The 23,866-nt window shown below is 49.8% G+C and overlaps 2 protein-coding genes and 1 long non-coding RNA gene across 4 annotated transcripts in view; 1 reads left to right on the top strand and 2 right to left on the bottom strand.

The window, feature by feature from the left end:
- Nucleotides 1-3,359, top strand: part of ZXDA (zinc finger X-linked duplicated A) — a 37,301-nt gene extending 33,942 nt beyond the window's left edge. Inside the window, exon 6 of the transcript XR_003398419.1 lies at nt 3,348-3,359. The gene's annotated coding sequence lies outside the window, so the exon portion shown is untranslated. The remainder of the gene's footprint in view (nt 1-3,347) is intronic.
- Nucleotides 3,360-7,246: 3,887 nt separating this feature from the next.
- LOC113480073 lies at nt 7,247-11,248 on the bottom strand. 2 transcript variants are annotated; one of them, XR_003398421.1, is made up of 2 exons: nt 9,831-11,248; nt 7,247-8,238 (listed from the first exon to the last, which is right to left on the bottom strand). It is a non-coding gene; the product is annotated as an uncharacterized LOC113480073 (long non-coding RNA). The 2 variants fall into 2 exon arrangements; XR_003398420.1 differs by having other exon boundaries at nt 7,247-9,621.
- A 2,078-nt stretch (nt 11,249-13,326) lies between these two features.
- The window catches only part of LOC113480071 (BTB/POZ domain-containing protein KCTD12-like), a 70,801-nt gene continuing 60,261 nt past the window's right edge, over nt 13,327-23,866 (bottom strand). The window contains exons 3-4 of the mRNA XM_026848635.1: nt 18,428-18,472; nt 13,327-15,787 (exon numbers count right to left, since the gene is read on the bottom strand). Coding sequence (XP_026704436.1) covers nt 18,468-18,472 — 5 coding nt within the window. The 3' untranslated portion in view covers nt 13,327-15,787; nt 18,428-18,467. The remainder of the gene's footprint in view (nt 15,788-18,427; nt 18,473-23,866) is intronic.

The following is a 23,866-nucleotide window of genomic DNA, read 5'->3' on the forward strand; positions in this document are numbered from 1 at the left end:
CCGAGGAGAAGCTGCTTCAGCAAACAACACCAGCACCCTCCTTGCAACCCATTCCCATACTGATTCCCCCGGTTTGGGCACCACTGGTGTTTAACCATCCCCACTTGCCAAAGTGCCTTCTACAGGGCATCTTAAGTGGCACAATGAGGGTGGGAGGTGTCCCCCTGGACTGGCTTTGGTTTGAAGGAAATAGGGACCTTGAACTGCTGGACTGGGGGTCTGCTCCGCCCCATAACCCCATCATGGGTGGGTTAGAGTGAGACATGGTTGGGTGCAATCAAACTGGGTAAGATTTTGGTGAAAAAAATTCCTGCTGGCAACAGGAAGAAAGATAGTTTAGATAGACAGTTTAGATGAGAAAGGATTCATCTGACCCTGCATGGGAAACTCCTTTTTGCTCTCACTATCTCCTCTGACTCGACAGGGCTGTAGGGCACTTCAGCCCCTTGCAACCCATCCTGGGCACCCGCAGGGACGTGCACTGAAGCTCCCACCACCTCCCACTGGACACCAGTTTAGCTGATCCAGTGCAGAGACCTTGCAACTCATTGCACTTGTGAATTGAATTTTTACAGTGGTTACATTCATCTCTGTCTCTGCTGGTCCCTCCCTCTCTACCAGGGCTCCGGATCACCCAAGCTGATGTTTGGGGAAAGAACCTGCAAAAGAGACAACGGCCGAGTGAACTGAAATGTGTAGCGCCCTGGCCCAGCAGTGCTGGGGAGCTGCCCCGGAGCAGGAGGCCTGTGCAAACAGGCGTTGTGTCAGTGCCAGCACGCCTCGCCTCGCGGGAGGGGACGCGCAGCCAAATATGCCCTGATCAAACAAACCAGCCTCCACGTCCTCCAGCCCGTCCCGGCGCAACTGAGCCCAGGCACTGCGGTTTCGTGATGCCGGAGGAAGGGTGGACATCCTCGCTCCACGGCTGTGTGTTTTGGAAGGGAGATCCTTGGGCGTGATGTCACCCCTTGCACCCAGGTCAGGTTTCCATGCTCAGGAGGAGGCAATGCATCTGCCAGGTGTGAAGAGGAGCAGAGGCAATCTGCTTTCCTCCCAGGGCAAGGATGAGCCAGAAGCCGGATCTTCACCCCTGGCTCCTTTGCTTACCCCAAACTCATCCGCTTTTTTCTGTCGGCTCTCCCGGCTCAGTGCTGATGCCATTCGTCTGCGCAGCACTTGGGGCAGCAGAGCCCTGCTCATGGTTGGAGCTTCAGACACACATGTCCTGGGAGCTGGGCCAGCCCAGGGTGAATTTTGACAGTGGGGACAGCAGAGGCGATACCTGCCCGAGGAGCACCTCTTCCCCTCTGCCCAGTTCTGAGAGAGGGTGTGGAAAGCTTCAGGAAAGGCAGGCAGTGTTTTCCACTTGCATCCGTTCGCAGTGGAGCTCTGCGGGAGGATGCTCGGACAAGTGCCAGAGCAGCAGCGTTGCAGCAGGAGTTGCAGCCTGAGCAGGAAGACCCTGAGGAAGATCAAGGACTCAGCCCCATATTCAAAGCCCATAGTCCCACGGCTGCTCCAGGTGGGACAGCAGTCAGAAGTATCAATTGCATAAATATACAATACTGGAAGAGCAGGAATATGAAGTGGAGAGAGGTCCTGGCTGTGCCAGGGGCTCAGATCATGGTTGAAACTGTCATTGAAAGTGTCACCCAGGCAATGGATGGCACCAGCAGTGCACGTCCACACCAGCGGGTTTGCTCAGGCTCCTGGCAGAGCTCAGAGCTTTATAAGTGGTGTTGGGACCTTTTCCTTTGCTGTTTCCCAGCTAGGAAAACTGGAGGCCGGAGCAGTTAGGGGGGTCTGGAGTCTGCGCTGACCTTGCACCCCCAGCGGTGCCTGGGACTGACAGCTGGGGAGGAGGGGGTGGCCCCGGCTGTCCTGCTGTGCCATCTAGTGGGATGCTGGCCCTGCTCCCAGAGTGGGAAAATCCCTCTGGAGCTGGAGACACCAACACAGATCCTTGCAATACCCCAGCGAGACCCTGATTTTACATATCCCAGGACAGCGGCAGAATAACTCCACTTATTCTGGCAATTTCTACCCCACAGCCCTTTCCAGCCGGGGGAAGGGGACACCAGGTCAGATGGTCCCCTCTGGCAGGGCTAGACAGGACACTGCCAGTCCAGCCCTCCCCATCCTGCGCTGGCACCGGGTATGTGTGTTCACCCAGGAGGGCCAGGAAAACAAATTAAAAGCCTCTAATACCATTGCTTGGCTGCTTCCAGAAGCTGCCTGGAGAGCAGCACTTAATAAGGGAACATCATTGCTCTCTCACTAATTGAATCTGCTTTCAGAGTCCACTTGAAAGGTCTGCATTTGCTGCATGCACCGCCAGAAAACAGGCTCCGTTCATCCCTCCACCACCGAGAACCAAAGCAGAGGTGCCACTTCCAGCCAGACGCCAGCAGCAAGTGCCAGGGCACAGCATGCTTCTCATCCCCTCTCCCCAGGGCAAATATGTTTGGGTATATCTAGACAAGCAAACCTGGGGAAAAAACAAAGTAGCCTTTGAAGGAAAAAAGTAGTGCAGGAGGACTCTGGCTCAGGTGGGGAGCTGTGACTCCTTGCTGGATTTTAGCTGGAGGGAGGCCTTGCGTTCCTGTGGAAGGAAAAGCTCATTTATTGGTTTTCTTATCTACAGCTGATAGAGTTTGGCTTTGAGGAGTCACTTTAAAAGCAAGAAGAAAAAGTCTGTTGTGAGATCTCATCAAAAAGTGAGATGCTGCCACTCAAAGTGCTTCATTTCAGTGAGATGTCACAAGGATGGCTAAACTTTCTTAGACATTACCAACTGTGTCAAGTAGCAGGCATCTGGGCAGAAGATGAGTCTCTAGCCTCTTCCACCACATTATCAGACATTTGCTGCAGAGACACAGCAAATGTCCCCATTTCACATGAAGGAGCATTCCTCACGCTGGAAGCTTCAGAGCTGCAGTATGAAACATCCCAAAGTTGCTCATCAGACAGGAGTTTTGCCAAAAAGATCACACATGGCTGCTGTGAGGGCAACTCTTCCTGGGGCTGGTGGCTGCAGGTTTTTGGCAAGAAACAGTTATATCCTTTCTCAGTGGCTTGCTGAGTGCTGGGAGGACCCTTCGTCTGGGCTGGACCATGGCTCCTGTAGCATACTGTAATTAACACTATCCATCATGAGCAGTGACAGGGCTCGTGGGGAAGTGTGATTAGGTTGTACCAGCTATTGCATTACTTCGAAGTGGGGGGTGTCCCTTTTGAAAAATAGCCCCATCTTTAGATCTGGGGCATTAATTGAACACTAAGTTCCATGGATAATCCTTTCAGAGCTGGTTGATCTCTCCAGAGCTTTCACACATTTGCCAGAAGAGAAATGGAGACATATTTTGCTTAGAGAAGAGCTCTCAGAGACCTCCCCACATCACCTGCACCAGCACCATTATCCCACAAGCAGATTCAGAGCCCACCTCAATATGATGGGGGGGGGTGGTGGTGTCTTAGAAGTGTATCAGCCTGTACATGCAGAGGGGTCCAGCAAAGCTCTGCTCTGAGACAGCTGGGTGTGCAGCACTCAAAGCTGAACAGAAAAGAGATGAATCAGGTAGATTGCCATACTTGTGAGAGGTGCCTGGGTGACTCCCGTACCTGATCCTCAGCCATTCCCAAGCCATCACTCAGTGCAGACTCAGGATGGGCAACCCCGCAAGCTCTGCATGGCCGTGGGGTTGAGCAGGGTCACTCTGCACAGGCACGGGGTCAGCAGACATTGGGGAGCTCTTTGGCAGATCATCTCTCTTGGGTTAAGAGATCTGTTTTACTTCTCTTTTAAAACAAATAACACTAACAGTCCTGTCAAGACCAGCACCAGGAGGAAGCAACAGGAGATAAGATCACCCTCCACAGCATGATGGGGAAAAGGACTCCACATACATGGCACCTTTCAGATGCTTTAAAGTCTCCTTTGCGCATGCAAAGCTTGCATTCCCATCCCAGTCTAATCCTGCTGCTTTAAGGTTACACCAAAGCTATAGGAGGTTTTGCAAAACATCTTGAACTTTTCTTTGAAGCTCATTTGGTCTCATGGTCCTCCAGGGCTTTCCCGTTCCTCCTCTAAGAAGATTCATGAGCTCTGCCATGGAGTGAAGGGCACAGCTGTCCTCACTGGATTATACCCACAGGGAGGGCAGACTACAATTAATAACACTCATCAGCAAGGAACAAAACAGGGACTAGGAAAAGAATCAATTAGGCTGCATCTTAGCTGGATGGCATTTAGGGGAGGACATGGACAGCTGTGAAATATGGGCAAGCAGTTGCTGGCAGCAGCTGATTGCTGTTAACCCCTTCTGCAGCGAGCTGCAATGGTGGAGGAGACATGGGCACTGCCTGCAGAAGCCCCCAGTCCCAAGTTTGGGAAGGTCAGTTTTGGAGCTGATGCATCCCCATTCCTCTCGAATAGCTCAGGAGGAGCCCACTAATTCACTTAGGGACATGCGATGCAAAACCCAGTCTGCAGCAGGAATTGAAGGTGGAATCAGCAAGAACAAGGAGTCACTTGGGAATAGGTGGGCATCAGTCTGCAGCAAGACAGCCTGAAGGGCCAGTACAGCTCTGGGCAGCCTTTTACTGCAGAAATGCTGACCCAGGGTGGTCTTTCTGCACAGAGCATCAAGTTCCCACTTACCAACGTGATCCAGCAGGAGGTGTTTAGCATGCAACACTGCTGTGCAGGCTCAAACTTCCACACAGCTCTGGTCTCAGCTTCTGTTGTGTTTACCAGAGACCAGTCCTTGCCCAGAGCTATATGCAGCCCAGAGCGATGCATTAAATGAACTGTTTTACTTGCAGCAGGTGACTGCCTCCAGCAGAGGAATTAGAGCTGCTCAGCAGAGCAGCCCTGCTGCTATGCTGCTAAAGAGAATCACTGTGGGAATTCACTGAGGACTTAATGTTCAGTATTACTAGGCATGATTAAATTAGATTAACATATGCTTTGAGGAGGAAGTGAAGATCTTTAGAGTTTCTAAAGGAGGAGGAATTTTTGGAGAAGGAGGGGTTTGTAGACCTGGGTTCATAGGTGCCCTCTGGTCATCTGACCTCAGGGAGACAAACTCTGCTCGTGTCAAATCTGCAATTTGACCGTGCACGTGTAGGCACAGTGCCTGGCTCTGTAGGGTGGGAAAACACTGATCCCTCAAGTGTGGGGCAGTGAGCTGCATCAGTGCAAGAGTTCACCATGGCAAGAAGCCTCAGATAATGGTTTTCAATAACAGAGCACTGAAATATTAAAAAGTAATATGGTCTTTATTTCAGAGTTTTTATTACATTTGCCAAGCTCAGAAAGACACAGTGAAAACCAAAAATGACTGGCTGGTAGAATCCTATTAGACCCATTAATCACCATCAAGTACTAATATCTGTGTACTACCTCCCTGGTGATATTAATTACCACAGCCGTGGGGGTAGAGAGCAATCCAGCCCTGACCCTCCAGTGGTACAGGGTGGCTGTACCGCACTCAGCCCTTCCCTGGCCGGTGCTGGGACTGCCTTAAGCTCTCCTGGACTGCCAAACAAGCTTCAACCACCAGGTATAGCCACTCTTATCACCTCTCTGAACCCACACTTACTTGAGTGGGCTCTGCATTTCCCTCTCCAACCTGAAACTCCCTTCACCTGCTGCTCCTCTACAGTGGCTTTGCTCACACACAATAACTGTAGCAAGGAAAAAACAGACCTTGCAAACACCGGTCTAAAAATATACTCCACTTCGGATAACACCATCAAGATGAGTTCAGCAGAAGCAATGCCTGTGCTGGTGCCCCTCCTCACCTGTGTTTGTGTCTCTGGAGGCAGATCCAGGATGCTGAGCAGCCCCAGGGACTGCCCTACCTCTTGCAGCAGGGACAGGGTCTCCTGCAAGGAGAATCCTAGGGCACTAATTCCTCTGGAGCCCCCCAGGAGATCCACCCAGACACAGCCAGCAGGGCAGGGATCCAGTCCCACCATCGCCAGGCAGCACAGACACAGGGCTATCAGATAGAGTCAGCCAAACAGATCACCACACAAACCCATGGTGATGAGGCAGGTTCAGTGATGAGCTGGGAAATCATTCCATGGGTCAATGTCCAGATCAGGAGTATCAGTGGCCAAGGACAGGCATGGCTGCAGGAGATCAACACTCCTACAGCACTGCTCAGGGAGGGAGGAAGGGCCCCGAGCTGAGCTTAAATGGGCTCCTGGGCCCATGGGTGGTCCAGGTGAGGATGCTCGAGGCCATTACAGCCAATTAGTGCCTTCAAGGCCCTGACAGTCAGCTGTGAGGTCTGACCAGGTTGCTTAAGGCTTGATCCTCTTGGGTCCTGAAACATCCCAGGGAGGAGGTGGCACATCCCCAAAGGATGTGAAAAAACCTTTTATATCCCATGTTTTCCACTCTTGTTTCGTTTGTGTCCATTGTCATTTGCCCTCCTGCCATGCGCTGCTGTGGTAGCCTGGCTCCATCTTCTTGAGATCTTCTCACATGGGCTGGAAAGCTGCTGTCAGGTCCCCCAAAGCCATTTCCTCTCCAGCCTGGCAAGGCCCAGTCCTGCAGTGCCTTCACAGGGCATGGGCTCCAGCTCCTGACCATCTTTGTTGTCGTCTGCTGAAGTTGCTCCTGTTTATATTGGGTGCCCAAAACTGCACAAAATATTCCAGATGTGGTCAAGCAAAAGGAAGATAATCACTTTCCTCAATGTTCATGCTGCCCAGGTATGCTTTTTGTGTAGTAGGGCCATTTTTGGGTCTTTCTCCATCCATCATCCATCCATCCTTGATCCATCCACTTTTACAGTGCAGACCAGAACAGCACATTTTTCAGAGTATGTCCCTACTGTGTGGTCCCACTGAAACCAGCCTGACGGGTTGTGGATCTGTGCGCAGAGGCTGGGGTGCGGACAATTTCTGGTCGGCAAGAGGAGGCTGAAACAACACTTCTCCCACTAGAACTCCCTAAAACTCTTCAAAGTCTTCAGTGCACTCTTACGTAAACATATCAGTGTTTTTATCTGAGATGCTTAGAGGCTGGCTTTAAGTGTTGTAGATGTCAAAACATACAAACAAGCCAAGTATTTCACGTGTCCTGAATGGATTTACACTTTGTTTTGTTTTGGTGGGGTTTTTTTGTTTTTTTTTTTTTTTTTTAGCAACATCCCCAGCCCAGGCAGCTCTTCCCACAGTAGCAACAGACCATCCTGCTCCTGTGCGCTGGCAGAAGCCTGAGGACTTTTTATAAGCCCCCTTTTAGCTGAAGGTCCCTGGGGAATGGAGATGAATGGTCCTGGTGGTGCTCCCACTGTGCTTGCATCCCAGGGCCACATCCTGCTCCCTTGCACCCTGTTGCTGCTGCTCCTGTGGGGGCTTAATGGGGTCCATCTTAACGAGGGGTGTGTGGGACGCCCCCAGGCTGCAGCAGAGCAAGTGACCCTCACCACAGGCAGTGGTGGCCAGCCAAGTGACAGCAGAGTCCTTTACTCTTGAAACCTGTGACTGTAAATGTGGCTTTGTGGCAGCAGTGCCGTTTGCTGTATGTCCTCCCTGCTACTGAAATGTAAAATAAATTTATTTTTTTCTTTTCTTTCAAGCCTCTGCTGGTGGAGGAATCATCAAGGTCATATTTATATTTATTAGATTCATCTTAATGGCTCCCAGGGAGGGCTGCGCTGACACCCAGGACAAATCACAGTGCTGGGGAAGGACAGGGAGAGCTATTCAGGAGAGCAGGCGTTCAGTGTGCTGAACATGCTGCAATTGCTCTGGGAGAGCTTCCTGCTCCCCATGTCACAGGAAGGCAGAGGAGCCTCCATGCTCAACCATGTCTCAATTCAGGACTGCTGGCAATGGAACCTGAAAGGCAGAGTTTCCCACTTTGTCCCAGTTTACTTTTCTCCATGGCACAAATCTCCATGCTAGGAAATCTCATCCACAGTAAAAATTTCAAGGCTGCAAGAAATGTGGCTGCAATCTTGGGATTCAGGCAAGGCAGCATCTCTGAGACACCAGAAGAAGGAGGGGAGCCTCTCTCCAAAGAGACACTGGTTTCTCTTCCAGAGGGGCTCCTGGCTGTGGGCTTTGTGGGACTGCTGGCCATGGATGGGTAGAAGTCAAAATCACTTCTGGAAATGGGGATTAGCAATGAGCATTGTTTAGGGCTGTTGTGGGTTAGAGGAGGGAAGTTGGAATCTGCTGACTTGCTTCTGAGTCTGAAGCTACTGCCATCCAAATCTGCCAAGGGAATGAGCGGTCTAAATCTCTTGTGTCTGCTTTTAGGTGTTTGTTCTGATTTGGCAAATAGGCTTCTGGACCTCTTCAGTTGTATCTTCAGCATCCCATTGAGTTCCTGCAGGGAGGTGGTGGTACAGGGCTGTGCAGCCATCCTGCCATCCTTCTGGGGCATCTACGCCATCATCTTGGCTGCAAGATCACCTTGTGGGAAGGAGGATTTTACAGGACCCTCATAACTGACTGCGATTCCCCTACAAAAACCTAACGATGTATTTAAGATGTAGTGAATCAGTGTTTGAATGTCACAGAGCTTTGGCATAAGGAGGAGACTTAGCACAAGCTCATCAGAAGATCCTTTGCTATTTATAGAGGTGGCAGTGGTCTTCTATGAAGGGAGTAAGACCCTTTCTTTATCAGTGGGAAAGTGAAAGAAGGACTCTTAGTCGTGCTTGCAAGCTGTTCAGCCTCAGATCTTGGGCTAAACCCCAGGATTTTTGGTCTCCAAGGGCTCGTGCTGCCCCTAACACTCTTCTCCTTGACCATGGTGGAGGAGGCACCATGCAGGGTTTGTCACACCACTGCCTGGAGTCAGCTCTATACCAGGGATCTGTGCTCAAAGGATCACACCCCTGGGTCCCTGTTTGACCAGGGGAAGAGGAATGACAGTCAAGCCAATGTACTTTTCAAAGCCTTTTAGGAGCCAAGGGCAGATATACCAGCCAAGAGGTGTCCTATCAAGCCCCAAAGTGCAAATTCTTCTTCAGAGTCCCAGAAAAGTTCAGCTTTCAGTGAATGGTGCAAAATGCAAAGAGAAAAGACAATATTTTCACTTTCTCCTTTCCCTGGGTTCCAGATCCATCATCACAAGCCTTGCTGTAATGGGCCACGACTCATGAGTGAGTTTATCCCTGGGGGCTTTCACTGAGGAAGTGCACCAGCTCCTGGGGTAGCCACAGCACCAGGAACCGGTGAGATTTGGGAAAGGCCTGGGAATGATGTGGGCACCTCCTCATGACTGGGGTAGTGCTGGGGAGCCTGTAGGGGACCTGATGGCAATGTTAGGATGCTGCCATCTCCTGCACAAGGGTGCCCGCAGCAGTTCTTTGCCCTGGAGGGGATCTCATTGGAGCTGGGACACTTGAGATTTCAACTTGCAATAGCTAAAGATCAAAGCCTGCCTGCAAACCTTCTTCCCAGCAGGCAGGGGGGAAAAAGGATGGGCAGACAAAGCGGCAGCAGGTGCGGTGACCTTTGCATCCTGGGTGAAAGGAAGTTGGAAGTAAAATGCCAGCCCCATCAGGCTGCTTTGCATCCAGATCTGCTGCTCACTCCTGCTGCTCTTCAGAGGCGCTGGGAGCCTGTGCTGGCCTTGATCTGCTCCTGCTATTTGTTTCAATTGATTTATTTTTAGATATGTGGAGAGGCAGAAAAGAATAAATAAATAAATAACCTCCCATCCCCACCCCCAACATCTCAGCTCCCAGCGAGCTCCTTGCAGACTGCCAACTCTGCAGGGTGATGGAAATCATCTCCACCCTTCCTCCACCCCCTGCCTCTCCCCAGCAGCGCCCAGCACGCCATCCATCACTCACTGTGCTCAGCCTTGGGAACAGAAGGTCTGTGGGGTCAGCGGACACCCCCCTGCTTCATCTCGTCCTGCTAAAATCAGACACCCTTGTGTTTGGCAGCCGTGCTGGGTGGGGAGCCCTTTTTCATGGAGCTGTGCTGCTCTGCGGACAGTGCTTCAGAAAGCAGCTAGAACGAAGGAACTGTTGGTTGAGATGGAGAGGACAAGGTGAGCAAGGGGCCCTCATGTTCCCTGTCCCTTTTCTTCCAGCCCTGAGAGCTACCTGGCAGCACTGTGGCAGGGTGGAGGGACAGGCAGCTGCTTGTGGTGGTCCCAGGAAGACCTGTGCTGTGTGATTGCACTGCAAGGAGAAGCGTTTGCCTGGGATGACTGGAGAGATGTAACCAAGCCTCGCTGGCAGGAGATATTTTTACTGTAAGCTTGTGAAAGACATGCTGCATCATGACTGGCACCATGTGGGTATCTACTCTGATGCTGGCCAGCAGTCCTGCCTCTGCCTGCAGCGTTACTGGTGCAGCGGCCCCTCTGACAGCTAAAGGGAGGGGTGTAGGTGGAGCCGAGGCACTGGGACTGCACAGTTCCTCTTTGTGGTGGGTTTTCTAGCTCACTCTGCCTGTTCACCACATCTGCTGGTACCCCCGCCTGCCTGACTGCAGCTGTGCGAAGGGGGAGGAGGTAGGCTGGTGTCCCTGCAGCTGGTATAAGCTGTTGGTGTAACCTGGCAGAAGCCACCACAAGGGGAAATGATGCTAGGATTACTGCCATAGCCTGCCTTGTGTTGATGCTGGCTGCAGGGATGTGCTAAAGCTCTCCCAAGGCAGCTGAGCAGTGACATTACTTCTTGAGTGCCTGTGATCCAGCATCTGCTCCTCTTCACATACACCCCAGTCAATGCGCTCTCCCAGTGCAGCTTCCCATGCTGACCTGCTGCAAGAGTCCAGTGGGGTTTAACTGTGTGGGAGACCTGAAGAGGTGGTCTCCCTCCTTGGCTAACTGGAGCAGGAAAAAGGTGCAGGTGCTGTATTTAAAGCAGCCTTACCTTTGGCTGATTCACGGGTTTTCTTGCGAATTGTCCCCACATGATGCATTTAAGACCTATCACACTGCTGGGCAAGACCACGTGTTTCTCCTCCCATGTGCCCAGGAAGGGAGCACCATGTCTCTGGGTCAAATGGAACTGCAGTCTTGGGAATACGCTTTGCTTCATGATCCCAGTATTTATCTTATACTGGCTCCAGCTCCCTCCTCCCCTTTTGCTGCTGGCATGAAGCTGTGTTGCATCTGCCATGAGAGGCTGCTGGCATTGCACTGGGACTCAGGCAGCTCCCTGCAGAGCAGTTGTGTCCTCACAGTACTTAGGAACCTTCCCTCTCTTTGAATCACAGCCACTGTCATTCACCTGCTATTTATCAAGACCTAGCTTGCAGACTAAATGCAAAAAAAAAAAAAAAAAAAAAAAAAAAAATTTACTTGCTGGCCTGTAGGAAAGAAAGGACAGAGTCCTCTGCACCAGCTCGCAGGTAGCTTTCTCTTATCTGCACTGCAGCTCGCTGTTGCATTACTCTCTGCACTCACCCAGAAAATGCCGAGGCAGGAGAGCATTTGCAAAGCTCAGCCAGCCTACCTGGCAAGGTTACTCAGCAAGAATGACCCCGAAAGCAAGAAAGAGCCCAGGATGATCGCTATTAAACAGGGACAAATTAAATGCCCCAGGAGCAGATACCATTCAGCCTCATTGAAGAAACATGCCTGAGAAGATTTCTATATAAAGCAGAGATTTGTGGTGCAATCTCAATTGGCTTTTGGTCCAGAACAGAGCTGCAAGGTGTTGCTTGTGCTAGTAGTGTAATAAATAATAAATGATTCAATACAAGCAGTAATTAGGGCTCATCCTCACTGGGGATGAGGCAGGGGGGTGGTCAGTGCAACCAGCAGCGTGCCTGAGGCTGGGAGGCGAGAGGGGTCAACCTGGGTACCTGCTGGAGAGATTCTGCTTAATCCTTGTGGCTGGACAATGTGTCTGGGACGCAGCCTAGCGCCAGACCTGCTGCTCAGGGACTCTGGCAGCAGTGAGGGGCAGGCAGGACCTGGCTGGGGGGATGCTTCAGGTGGGGATCCCCTGAGCCGAGTCAGTGGGAGTGGTGGCACCCAGACACTGCCTTCCTGGGTGGTTGGGTGGCTGCTTTTGTGAGCAGAAAGAAAAGTTTCTTGGAAGAAAGGAGGCAAGGTTCATAAATCAGGGACTGCAGATCACACGAGTGGCATTTACGGCTCCCCCAGCACCGGTGTTCTGCCAGGGAATGATGCAGAGCCCTTGGCCAGCTCAGCTCTGCGCCTAAAGCATTTTGGCACTTCGTGTCCCCTACCTGCTGCTGCTATTCATCCAAAACCTCAGTTTCTCAATGAGGAATTGCCACCTTGTGCTGTGCCCTCACCTTCTGTCTGGCACAGGGATTTGTGCCCAACACCCCTTCCCACTCACCTGTACCTCCACTTCTGGCAGGGCTGAGCTGATGGAGATGACTCCTGCAGGTGAATCTACACATGATTGCTTTAAACTGAAGCAGAAGAAGCTCTTGAATTTATAAGTCTATAAGCACTTGACAGATCCCTATCTCCCCAAGAGGGCAGAGCTCTAATCACAACACACCACAGGTATTTTTTCAGATTTAATAACTTCATGGAATACCAGTTAACCCCAGGCCACACCTGCAGTGGCTGTATCTTTCCTAGATCTTTGACAGCATTAGACACATTGCAAGCCTTTCCCTCAGCCAATATTTCCCTAACTTATCGTGATATCACCTATGTTCTGCTAAAATAACAGCATTCTTCCCATCACTCAGACTGAGCTGTGTGAGGGAGGCTGTCAGCTCCTCTGGGAATGTCTGGCCACAAAAGAGAAATTAGGGCAAGAGATCTGAGCGAACTCTGTGTATCTCTGCAGATGTCCTGGAGACAGAAATGTTCAATCAGAAAAGTCAGGAGCCTCACGTTTAGGAGACTCTTCTCTCCCAGTTTGATGCAGTTTTGCTGAGCTGGGAAGGGTGGGCATGTTCTCTGAGGACAAAGACCATCCGTGTAGCATGTGCTGAAATTAGTCAGTTTTCTGTGACCTGAATCATCTGACGCAGGAGAAAAGTCTCTCCCCTGTCCTGGTCCCTTAGCATCATCCAGGTATATAAAATACTTCTGCCTGCTAGCACCTTCCATAGCAGCAGTCCTTGAAACAACTGCAGTATCTTGTATGTGCTTTTTCCACCTGGGCGTGTGTGGCTGTGGGGAGGTGTGTGTGCTGTGCACATGCCAGCATTGCCGAGGACCTGGGTTCCCACCGTGGCCCCACCTGTGAGATGCAGGTGCTTGCTGCCTGGGTCGCCTGTCCTGAGCTCCTTTGTAAAAAGACACGCTGTGAAACGGAACTTTTTTGCACAGACCCATCCAGGCTGGAAATGGTAAATTCACTTAAACAATAAACTATGGGGTTTTTTTTTGCAGCAGCAGCAGCGTCTGCTGCATGATACCTCATCCATCCGTGCTGCAGGAACAGCAGGGCAGCTGTTCTGTGCATAACCGAGCTCCTTGGAGAGCAACCAAGACAGGGGAAGGTTTTGATTTCCACTGTGCTGGCACCCTGCTGGAATGGCCTCCTTGGAAAGCTGCCGGGGCTCTTGCTGCAATTAACCTCACCGAGGGCACCCGCAGGCGGGAGATCCCCAGAGAGCCTGAGCACAGCGGCTGAGTCTGCGGGGCAGAGCAGGAGCAGCATCATTAACACGGCGTTTCTCAAGGTCTCAGTGCACAGGGAAGGTGCATCTGCACGCACTGGGGTGCTAACGAGGACACCGGGAACCCTGGCAGTGAGCGCTCATGGCAGACTGAAAGGCAGAATGGGGCTGTAGAAGGGAGCAAGGAGGGCAAAGTGCTTCCAGGCACAAACTCCTGCACTTCTGGGAAGGAAGATTGGGGTCAAATTTGGTGATCTGTTTTCAGTTAAACAGAAAATGAGCAGAAAGGGAGATCTGCCCATGGGGAGCAACCCAGAGCCCGAAGTAGGACCATGGGAAGCGGATATGTCCCTTTGGCGGGGTTTCACATTTGCTGCTTGCACTTACACACTCTGTCCCGGACAGATGATGTATCAGGGAGGCAACATTATCCGTGGTGTTTCCCCTTCTCGCACTCCCCTTATTGCAAACACCAAGATGGTTTGTGGCTTCTCCTGACCCTGCTTTCAGCAGGGACACTGGGATGATGCTGCCTCTCCAGGGTCCTACAGTTCACATCCCCCGTTTCCTTCCCTCCCCTTTTTTTCCTCCGGCTACACACTTTGAGCAGGCAATACTCTGGCAGAGGAGACCAGCTGCATGGATCCCAAAGGGGAGGAGCTGCCTGGTTTTGTTCAGCCCTATGGGCCATGCAAATGATGACAAGCTGCTTGGATCGAGCAAGCCTCCAGTTGTGCTCGGAGGCAGCAGTGGGTTCATAATTAAATTCCCAGGCTTGGCAAACCAGGGGAAGAGAAAGCTGCCTGGAAAGGCCCTGGCTGCACCGTGATGGGAGGCAGTGCATCACTTCAGAGAGAAAGTGGTCCAGCTTCTCACACCACTGCCCTGGGAAGCCTCAGTCTGCAGTAGTATGACTCCTCATCCAAGGCACAAGAAGAGAGAAGGTTTGGGCTGATCAAGCAGAATTTAGGGGCTGGGGTTGTTTGGAAACAGCAGAAGGAAACCACTACATCATCCCAGAGCCCTTCACATGGCCTGCAGCAAAGCACCGTGTTGAGGTTACTGGAATTCTGCACTTTATGGGGCCCTTTACAATGAAAAAAAGAGCAGATATTATTTTAAAGAAAATGTTGCCCTACAGCCAGGAAATCCTGAAGTATCATAAGAGAAGATCAAATGAAAACCCTTAAAGAAATGTCAACAAAAGATGTCCTGACCCTTTTGAAAAGGTTCCACTCATGTTTTGGACTAAAGTTGCTTTGCCAGGTATGACCTCAGTTTGCAGTTACTGAGGTCTCTCTCCCCTCCCTTTCTTTTTGGGTAAAGTTCCCAGCAGCCAGAGATGTCGCCACCCCTGAGGACCAGCAAAGCCAGCTGGGGAGTCAGCTGTGTTCCCGCCTCCTGGTCCTGGGGTAGGTACACAACCCAGCTTCTGGCCACCTTCACCAGGCTCCCAACTCCAGATGGACCTGGCAGGGCTTAGGGAGGACTTTCAGCTCAGCCCTTACTCCTACTACTCCAAAACATTTTGTCAACTCTCCCCAGGGTTTTTTTCCTTATGTTGTTGCCTCCAGCTCAGAAAAGATCCCTCCTTTGACAGATGAAGCAAGTGGAGAATCGATGCTGCAACTCAAACATTGTTTGCTTCACAACAGCAGGGGAAATTCAGATTGCTCTAGGAAGATGTTATTTTGTTCTCCAAACCATTTCTGGTTCTGCTTTTGTCTGTGGAAATCACTTAACACACCTTGAAACATAGCAATGAATGTTGCTGCTGATGGCCATCCCTTCCTGACTGCCCCTTGAGGCTGAGCTGGTTTTGTTCACTCTAGGGCAGGGCAGAGCTGTGCTGCCTTTCTGGGGACTGGTTCCTGAAAGGATATCCCAACAGGATACATGCCCAAAGGATAGCCCATATCCCAACAGGGTATGTTCCCAAAAGTCAGTGTGGCTGAGGATGCCCTGTCTGGAGGGAAGCCAGGAGAGAAGATATTAGTGCTGTCACGATCAAGGACCCCAGAGCTCGGGGCAGACCTTGGATGATTTTACTTAGAAGTAGAGGTGCAGACTATGAGCCCACCCTCCATGGTGGGTCCTTCCCACCCTGAACTCCATCCTGCAAGACTATTTCTCTTGTGCCTTTCCCATCTCTGGTCACAGGTCCTCCTGCTTCTGGCAGAGTTTCTTGTTCCCTGGAGTTCCCAATTTATCAGAGCCTGTTGTAAAGAGGTGGCTAGAGCAGAGAGAGACCAAAAAGAGCAGTCAGACAGAAATAACCTCACAGAATAGAGCATCACATCTCCTACAGAGCAGAAAGCACATGGGTGAGAGCTGGTGGGTGACAACACCCACACACTGGTGCAGGGCCAAGCCCCAAAGTAGGGTAAAACTCTCAGAATAACTCAATTCCAAGATCACTCAGCAATCCGTTAACCCTCCCTAACACTGACCTGCCATTAACCTGCACCTCCAGGATGCTGCACCTGCGCCCACAGCAAAAATGCAATTTCCTGAGCCCTGGACACCCAGGGACTTGTTCCCATCTGAGAAGGTTGGAGGGGAAGAACATCATGTCATGCCATTTTGGCCAGGTCCACCAGCAACTTCCCCAGACTACTTGGCACTTCCCCTTGAACCACATTGAATTGTAAATCTGTGAGTTTTCAGGGGACAAGAAACACTGATAGACCCCAGAGAGATGTCTCCTTGCAGAGAATCAAAACAAGCACCACCAAATCAACATTTTGGGAACCATTAGCTGATTCTGCGCTTGGAGCATGTCAACGGCAGATAACTTGCATCTGCTTCTGAAAGCCAGAGATTAGTCTAATTTAGTATGAGCTTAGATATCAGCAACAAAATCTAATTACAAGGATGTGTTGGGCTCATTGATCACTTTAAATGGCAATGCAAAAAGTTTGGCCCATTGCATAAGAACTGCAGCGTGTTTCCACTCTGCACTGTTGTATCAGGGGAAGTTGCTTCCCCAATTAGTTCATATTGATGGGAGTGCGGTGCTATGCTGATGACAGCGCATAGCTTGGGTTATATTAAAAATATAATTTGTGCTTACTGGAAATAACAAAAGGCAATTCCAGAAATACTTGGTGGAAATGCACTAGATTCCAAGGGTTTTTCACAGTAAAAGGGATGTCTGCACCAGCCAGACCCCAGCACTTCCAGTGTCTCAGGCTAAGGGGAGATGTGAAACAAGGATGTCACAGCCCTCTGTGCCCTTCTTCCCAGTGCTCCCTCTGTCAGACAAAGTACCAGGCAGATCTTCTGCCATCAGCAATCATCCAGTTTCTGTGCCCTGTATGGCAGGTGACGAAGCCACAGACTGGCAGTAACACACTCACAGCTTTCCTCGTGATGGTTTAATGCTTCTCCAGACTTGGCAGTGAAAATGGGAGGAGGAACGCAACTGAATGGAGGCTGTCTGGATCTCAGAGCAGGGCCAGGCTTGGGTGAAACATCTTATTTATTGCCTGCATCTGCTCTAGCTCTGCAATCATGTCCAAGGTGCTTGGTGGGGGTTGCATGGACAGACTGTAGCTCATCCTCAGCAGCTGTGGGCTGGAGATCAAGCCAAAGCCTCTGAGGTCTGTGGTCAGCTCTTGGACCTGTTCAGCCTGTGACCTTGGGCAAACACCAAATAGCCCAATGTGCCTTAATGCAAAGGATTGCTAGCTCAGGGGGACAATATTGTTTTCTTTCACTTTTTGTGTGCTCAGACATCCCCCAATAGCCCCTTCCTTCCCACAGGCTCAGCATACCCTGTGTCACCTCCTGGTTGGGGCTACCAAATTAGGGAACAAGGAAGCAAGGCACAAGGTTGTACAGCTCCTGATGTCAGGACAGACAGCTGCTGTGGGTGCTGAGAAGGGAGGAGGACAGGGGAAACAGGGCTGGATGGTCTGTTACCCTGTTGCCTACTGCTCTGTAGAAACTCAAAGCTTTGAGCCTTGACCAGGGGTTGCCTCAGCTGTTTGCTCATACCTATGTTACAGACTATGGTGTGTCATCTCCAGGAGAAGGGTGCACCCAGAGGAAGGGGTCCTAGACTTTGGCCATGGGTCTGTGTCTCTTTCTATGGGCACACAGACCTCCTCAGGACAAGGGGAAGGTCTGCACAGCCTCTTGGCAAGGACTGGGCACATGGGTCTGGATAGAAGTTGTCCTGATTTCCCTTCCTCCTTTCCACTGCTGATGTATCCCCTGCAGAGAGGTAGGAAGGGAAGGAAGAACACCTGAAGAGATCTCATGGGACTGAGCCCAGCATCCCCATAGCTGCACCCAGAGAGCGCCTTGCACTCCACTATACCCAGCACTGACTCCTGTAGGGTCTTTGTCCAAATCAGCAGACTCAACCCTTAAGGTCTCCCATCACAGCAGCACCCATGGGGAGAAAGCACTCAAAATACCATCGTTTGCCAAACTCCTCCCTGCTCCCCTACACACAGTGCCTAAGCAAGTCTAAAATCAGCTTGCCCTGCTGCAGTGTTGTCATACTAGACCTATAAGCAGTCCCCTGCTTGCTTCTCAAATATTATTATATCCTGTTAACTCTCTCCAGGATAGGTAGTCCCCAGCCAAGGGCATCAGGCACCTCTGTGGGGATGGACCAAGCCATTTCCTATAGAAACTCAGCCCTTTAACATATGCAAATCTACTCAGATTCAAAGTTTACATCCTCCAAAAAGAGATACTCACAGCCAGAGGATAAAAAACCCCAACGTGTCAACATTTACATAACAGAAATTGTTGGAGGGGGCTTTTTCTCCCCTGAGTCAGGAAGGTTTTACTACTCTGTGCATTGCCTCTGCACAAGGAACAGTCCACACACACAAACTCATTGTTTCAGAGTTCCCACCGTCTTGCTTTGAGTGCATTATTTTCCAAGGGACACACTGTCACCCTACAAAAAGAAGGGAAGCAGACAGGAAAACATTTTAAAAGATAAAGCTTAGTCAGCCAGGGATCCTCTTGATACTGAGTTAAGATGCATTTTGGATGAGGAGTTGTTTTATAGATGGGCTGGTGTCGGTTCAAGACAAGAGTCCTGTAGTGTGAGGGAGACAATGAGGACAGAGCAGTGCAGTAATGGGTTTTAGTGTGTATCACCACAGCTCCCGCAATGTCCAATGAAGCAAATGATTGCATCTGCAGCATCAATCATTTAGTGTCATTAGACAAGAAGCTCTGTCATGAGATGAGCATCTCCTGCTTGGAAAATAAGTGTCTCAGTTTTGCCTTGGTGATGATGCATCAGTGGGGGACCCATTATCCTGTGACAGTGGTTTCTAGCTGGCACCACTCCTGCCTAGAGAAAACCAGAAACACAAGAACCCTCTTTGCTACCGAGATGCACTTGTGCAGTAGATATTTAATCTTTGATTCTGAGATGTACAGGATTCCACGTGGCCCTACAGCTTATGACCAAACTGCAGGAAAAGCCGAATGTCTCTAGTGTTCCAAGTTTGCTCACAAGGTTCTTGCAGTGAGCTGGTGTCTGGACAAAGTGGATCACAGGGAGACAAATCTAAGTCTATAATGGATGTGAGGGGATGGACAACAGCAGAACACCCCTGATGGCACCTGACATTCACCAGGCTTATCTCTGAGCAGGATGATTAAACTCCCTGTATTTATGAACAGCAAGTGATACACAGTTCCTTTATTCACTAACATTTGTTTGAGTCCCCAGAAAGAAACTTTTCTAGTTACAACAGTTGCCAAATAAGGTTAGTAATTATTCACAGCCCTGAAATACATATCCCTGATCAAGCAGTCACCATCCATAAAGGCATGGTCAAAGGCATGAGCTATTATCCGAACATTTGCTCTCCTCGGGAAGCTCATTTCCATACAGAACTGCACCTTATGCAATATATCTCCAGGAGCGATCACTTAATGCCTCAGCTCCAGGGAACGGGACCAAAAAAGCGAGTGAAAACTATTGATCTGGTTTTAAGTAGAGCTGTATCTATTAATCTGGGAACACTAATCACTGGGGGCTTGACAAGAACATGAGGTTTCCAGTGCTGCATTAACACTCTCCATCCTCTTGGGCAAAGCCTGAGGAAGACAGAGTTGCTTTCAAGGCTTGGCCTAATGGCATGCAGAGAGTGGTCTCCAAGGCATCGATGGGCAGAAAAGCCTTGTAAGAGGTACCTCTACCTTCTCACACACAAACACACATTATTCCTGGTGTCTGACAACTTTGACCAGAAAGACAACAGGAAAGAGATGTTCGTGGGAAGCCTTAAGGAAAATCTTCATCTTAGCGTTATCCCTATGAGCCTAGACTACATGTGGCATTATGAAGGTGGGAGCACAGTGTCTTAGTCTACTCAGGGGGATTGATCCCTTCATTGTTTTCATCTTTCCATAAACCAAAAATGACATAACAAAGCTCAAGACCAACCAAGCTGGGGAGTTTCACAGAGATAAAAAAAGCAGTAAAGAAACTCCTTGAATTTATTCCTCTTTTTTTTTTTTAGATAGGATGGGGAGTAAAACTCTTAGCAAGTAGGTACAAATGAGAACACAGACTCAAATCTGAATCTAAGTAAACTGGGAGGAGAAGGAGGACCCTTTCTGCTGCCAGAAAGGAAGAAGGAAGCAGAGTTTACTGGAGGGCGTTTTTAACTGCTCGGAGACTCAGCTGTAATTTTCCAAGCCAGCACTGCTGCCCCCAGTCACAGTGGTGCCTGCATTGCTTGATTACAGAAGCACAGGTGAAATTTTGATGCTTATTTTTACCCATTTTCCTCAGCTTCCTAGGGGACAGCTGCCTGAGCAGGGCAGTCGAGGGTGGGGAGAGTCACTTCTCTAAGTGAAAAGAAAATCAAAACCAACTGAAGCAGAAATAGAAGAGACTAAACACAAGCTACTGAGTGATCCTCCAAGAAAAACTCCTAGACATTATTCCCTGTTACTCTTACCCCTGGCAGAAACTCATCTTGCAGATCCGTGACTTGTCACCACTCTTCCACCTCTGCTACCAGCCTGGGTCACAACCTTCCTCTCTTATCCCCAACTTCAGGTTCCCAGTCTTCCCTCACGAAAGCCTCATAAGCATAAAAACGTCTTGGTCAGCTTTTTATTTTATATATGAGTGAAGTCTTTGGAAGAAAGGAGAAGGCATTTCAGTATGTTGTATAAGCTGAGGTCACTCAGTGACTCTTTCCAGCTCACCCCAGTGCTGTGGTCATCTGCCCCTCCAGTAGCCAAGAAAAAGCTTGGACTGGGCTGGAGCAAGCTGCCTGAACATCTGACCATAGGAGAGCTGCTCCTCAGCAACTCTTACTCAGGCAATCTCCAGCAAGATGTCACAAACTGTAAACAAGCTGTTTGTAAAGAGGCTGTCTCAGACAACTCGCGTGGGACACCCTGTGAGGGAGAAGCAGAGCAAGCTCTGCAGAGGTGGGGTGGTGGGCTGTTTCTTTCCCCTGTTGTTGCCCAGAGACAGAGCTTGCCTAACTGCGCAGGTACAAGCCAGAGAAAATGAGAACCTTCTGGAACAACCTATTGCACATGCATAAGACAGACTATATGAAGGCAACACCCCACACGTGCCTTTGTCGAGCCACCACCTACAGACCAAGCTGGCTAGTCTGTAACAACGCAGGATCCAGGGGTGGTGATTCTCCTTTTCCTCCTCTTTTGTCTTTTTGCTCGCTTTCTTACATATATTCATGTTATAAGTTTCTTATAAATTGATCATTGACCAGTTGTTAGGAAAATAGCCCCATTGCCAAAGTGCCTTTATTCATTCCCCAGACAGATATTATGGATAGTTGATTGTTGCCAGATTGTCTCCATTCGTTCACTGAAGTCATCAGTTAATAAAGTCACCACCACAATCATTCCTCTGAATTGTTGTCGTGACTCGGCCTGCCCTGTGGCTCTGCTGAGCAGAGACTGGCTCTTCCATCGGCACGTAGGTTTTGGGGAGAATTCAAAAGATTCACCCCCCTCGTAACCCACTGCATGGGACAAGACACAAGGGGGTCAGGGTGGAGCTGCACAAGGCACATCTCCAGATGGATTCATCACACTTGGGTTGTCCATCACAGCTTGTGCCCCCATCTTTCATTCATGTCAGGCATGGCCTGCCACTGCTCTGTCACCTCTCCTGGGTCAGGCTATCACAAATAAAACTGAAAAAAACCTTTTCAGTTTTATTTCAGCACTCAGAGAAATCTGTCCTGGCAGCTCCTCTCTTCCCAGTTTGTAGTTCCTCTTAACTCCATCTGGGTCTTTGCCAAGCATTCATGGCAGGGGGAGCAGCCTGTCTCCCAAAGCTAACACTGGAGACCTCAACTTCTACTGCTGCAGCAAGCAATATTGAGCAAGATATGGTGGGCACTGCCAAGCTGGGCTCTCCCTGCTTTGGCTTCCTCATCTGTTGGGGCCTCAAATGCCGCAAGTTCTGGGGCTGTCCTGTTGGCTTATATCACCAAAGATTTTTATTAGGTGTAACCGGACCTCACCAACAGCCTTTCCTCCAGGAGCTGTAACCTGCTGAAAATGGTGGTCAGTAGAAGAGACCCTAGAATGAATCCTCAAGGATTGCTGATGGCAATACTGAGTCTTCAGACCAGTTCTCATGTTCTCCAGGCTGACAACACCAATCTGCTGGCCCAGGCTGGGCCACTGGCACTTCTAATGGTGCTTTTGCAAATACCAAGTTAAATCTTTGCCACATATGCTCACGTTCTGGAAAACCAAATCACTGGCTATCAGTTACAAAAGTTCAATGATTTTTTTCAGCTCTATTTTGTATGGTGAAAGGTACTAGTGGGGACACCACAGTCCCACCCACAACTAGAGCTGTTGGTGGGAGCAGATGCCTCTTCTGCAGTCTCCCAAAGGCCCTCTATCTTCATCCTCTGTCCAAGGGCTTTTGGAAGGGATGGATTGCTCTGCACTGACATTAAACAATTGTGATTGGAGGCTCTAGGTGACTGGATGTGTGGTTTCTTTGAAGCAAGAGAAACCAACACCTCATCCCAAGGGTCTCATTCACTTTTTTCTCCACATTTGTACAGCTTTCTGGTTTCTCTTTAAATCTTGAGGCCCAACAAGCTGTATCTACTATTTCTTTGACATATCCAGGTACACCAGCCACATCCCAGTTGTTGTCATCCCATCTCAGATTCTTCCCCAGCCCCCTGGGTGGTCAGGAATTGGGTGGGGACTTCCAGTGGTTTTGACAATTTCATTCCACAGACTGTCTTGATTTGTAGCTACATTCTGCAGAAGGGACAATCATTTAATGCAGTGATGAGCAGCAACTTATCACCCAACTCTTCCTCTAGAGCAGAAGAAAAATTAAAGCTCCTGCAGATCTGGTCCTGGGTTACAGCTGCTTGGCACAAGCTCCTTCAATGGACTGTGAAACAAATTAGCACTCAAGAACTTGCTTGCAGAGGATCATATGCACAGGAGTCCTCTCCAGCCTGCCTTTCCCTCCCTCATTAACCCTCATCCTAACAGTGATTTTTCCAAAGCATCTTCAACTCTGGGCCCTGAGCCAGTCAGATCACCAATAATTATATTCACTCAGCATATACATTCACCAGCTTCCACTCAAAATGAGTGAAATTTAGAATCCAGACCCCAGACATGCACATTTTTAACCTGCACATCCCTGGAGTACCAAGAGCATTATATCACAGAACATCTGCTTTTGCAGACACAGCAAGACAGACATATTAAAATTACATATATTTTTAAAAAGGCCTTTTGGTTTTGTACATTGGTCCTGCAGCTGAGGAAATGGAGTGTAGCCTTTGACTCCCAGGACACATGGCCTGAAAGCACAAACAGGGATGCCAGCAGCAAGGTGGAGGCTCTGTACAGGCAGGGCGCTCCCTTGCCTGAGCTGTGCCTCACTGCCAGAGATAAAAACTGCTGGGTTTCTGCAGCCCTGGTGAACTATGAACACAACCAGCAGCCACAAAGTTTGCTCTGGACTTCAGTAAGGGTTTCTCCAATGCTAATGCATGCAGCAGGCAGGGAACAGACCTCACCCAAATGAGGGGCTCTCAAAAGCCTGATTTCATAAAGTCATCTTCCAGTTTCTCTGCCAGAAGTGGCTGCTGACTCTAGTGATGCTATTTTATGAATAGGTGGAAGTAACCAGACCTTTGAAGCCTGTTGATCTTCAGAGCCTACTCCACAAAGATGGAGCTTTGTTTTCCTTAGTGTTTTACTATAAATTTACTGTTTTTCTGCCCAACAGGAAAACCATCCCAGTGAAGCTGACTTGTGACCTCCAGCTTTCAGTTTGGTCCTTCTCAGC

This window comes from Athene cunicularia (assembly GCF_003259725.1).
Source record: "Athene cunicularia isolate RWA chromosome 4 unlocalized genomic scaffold, athCun1 chr4_part3, whole genome shotgun sequence".
Taxonomy (NCBI): Eukaryota; Metazoa; Chordata; class Aves; order Strigiformes; family Strigidae; genus Athene; species Athene cunicularia.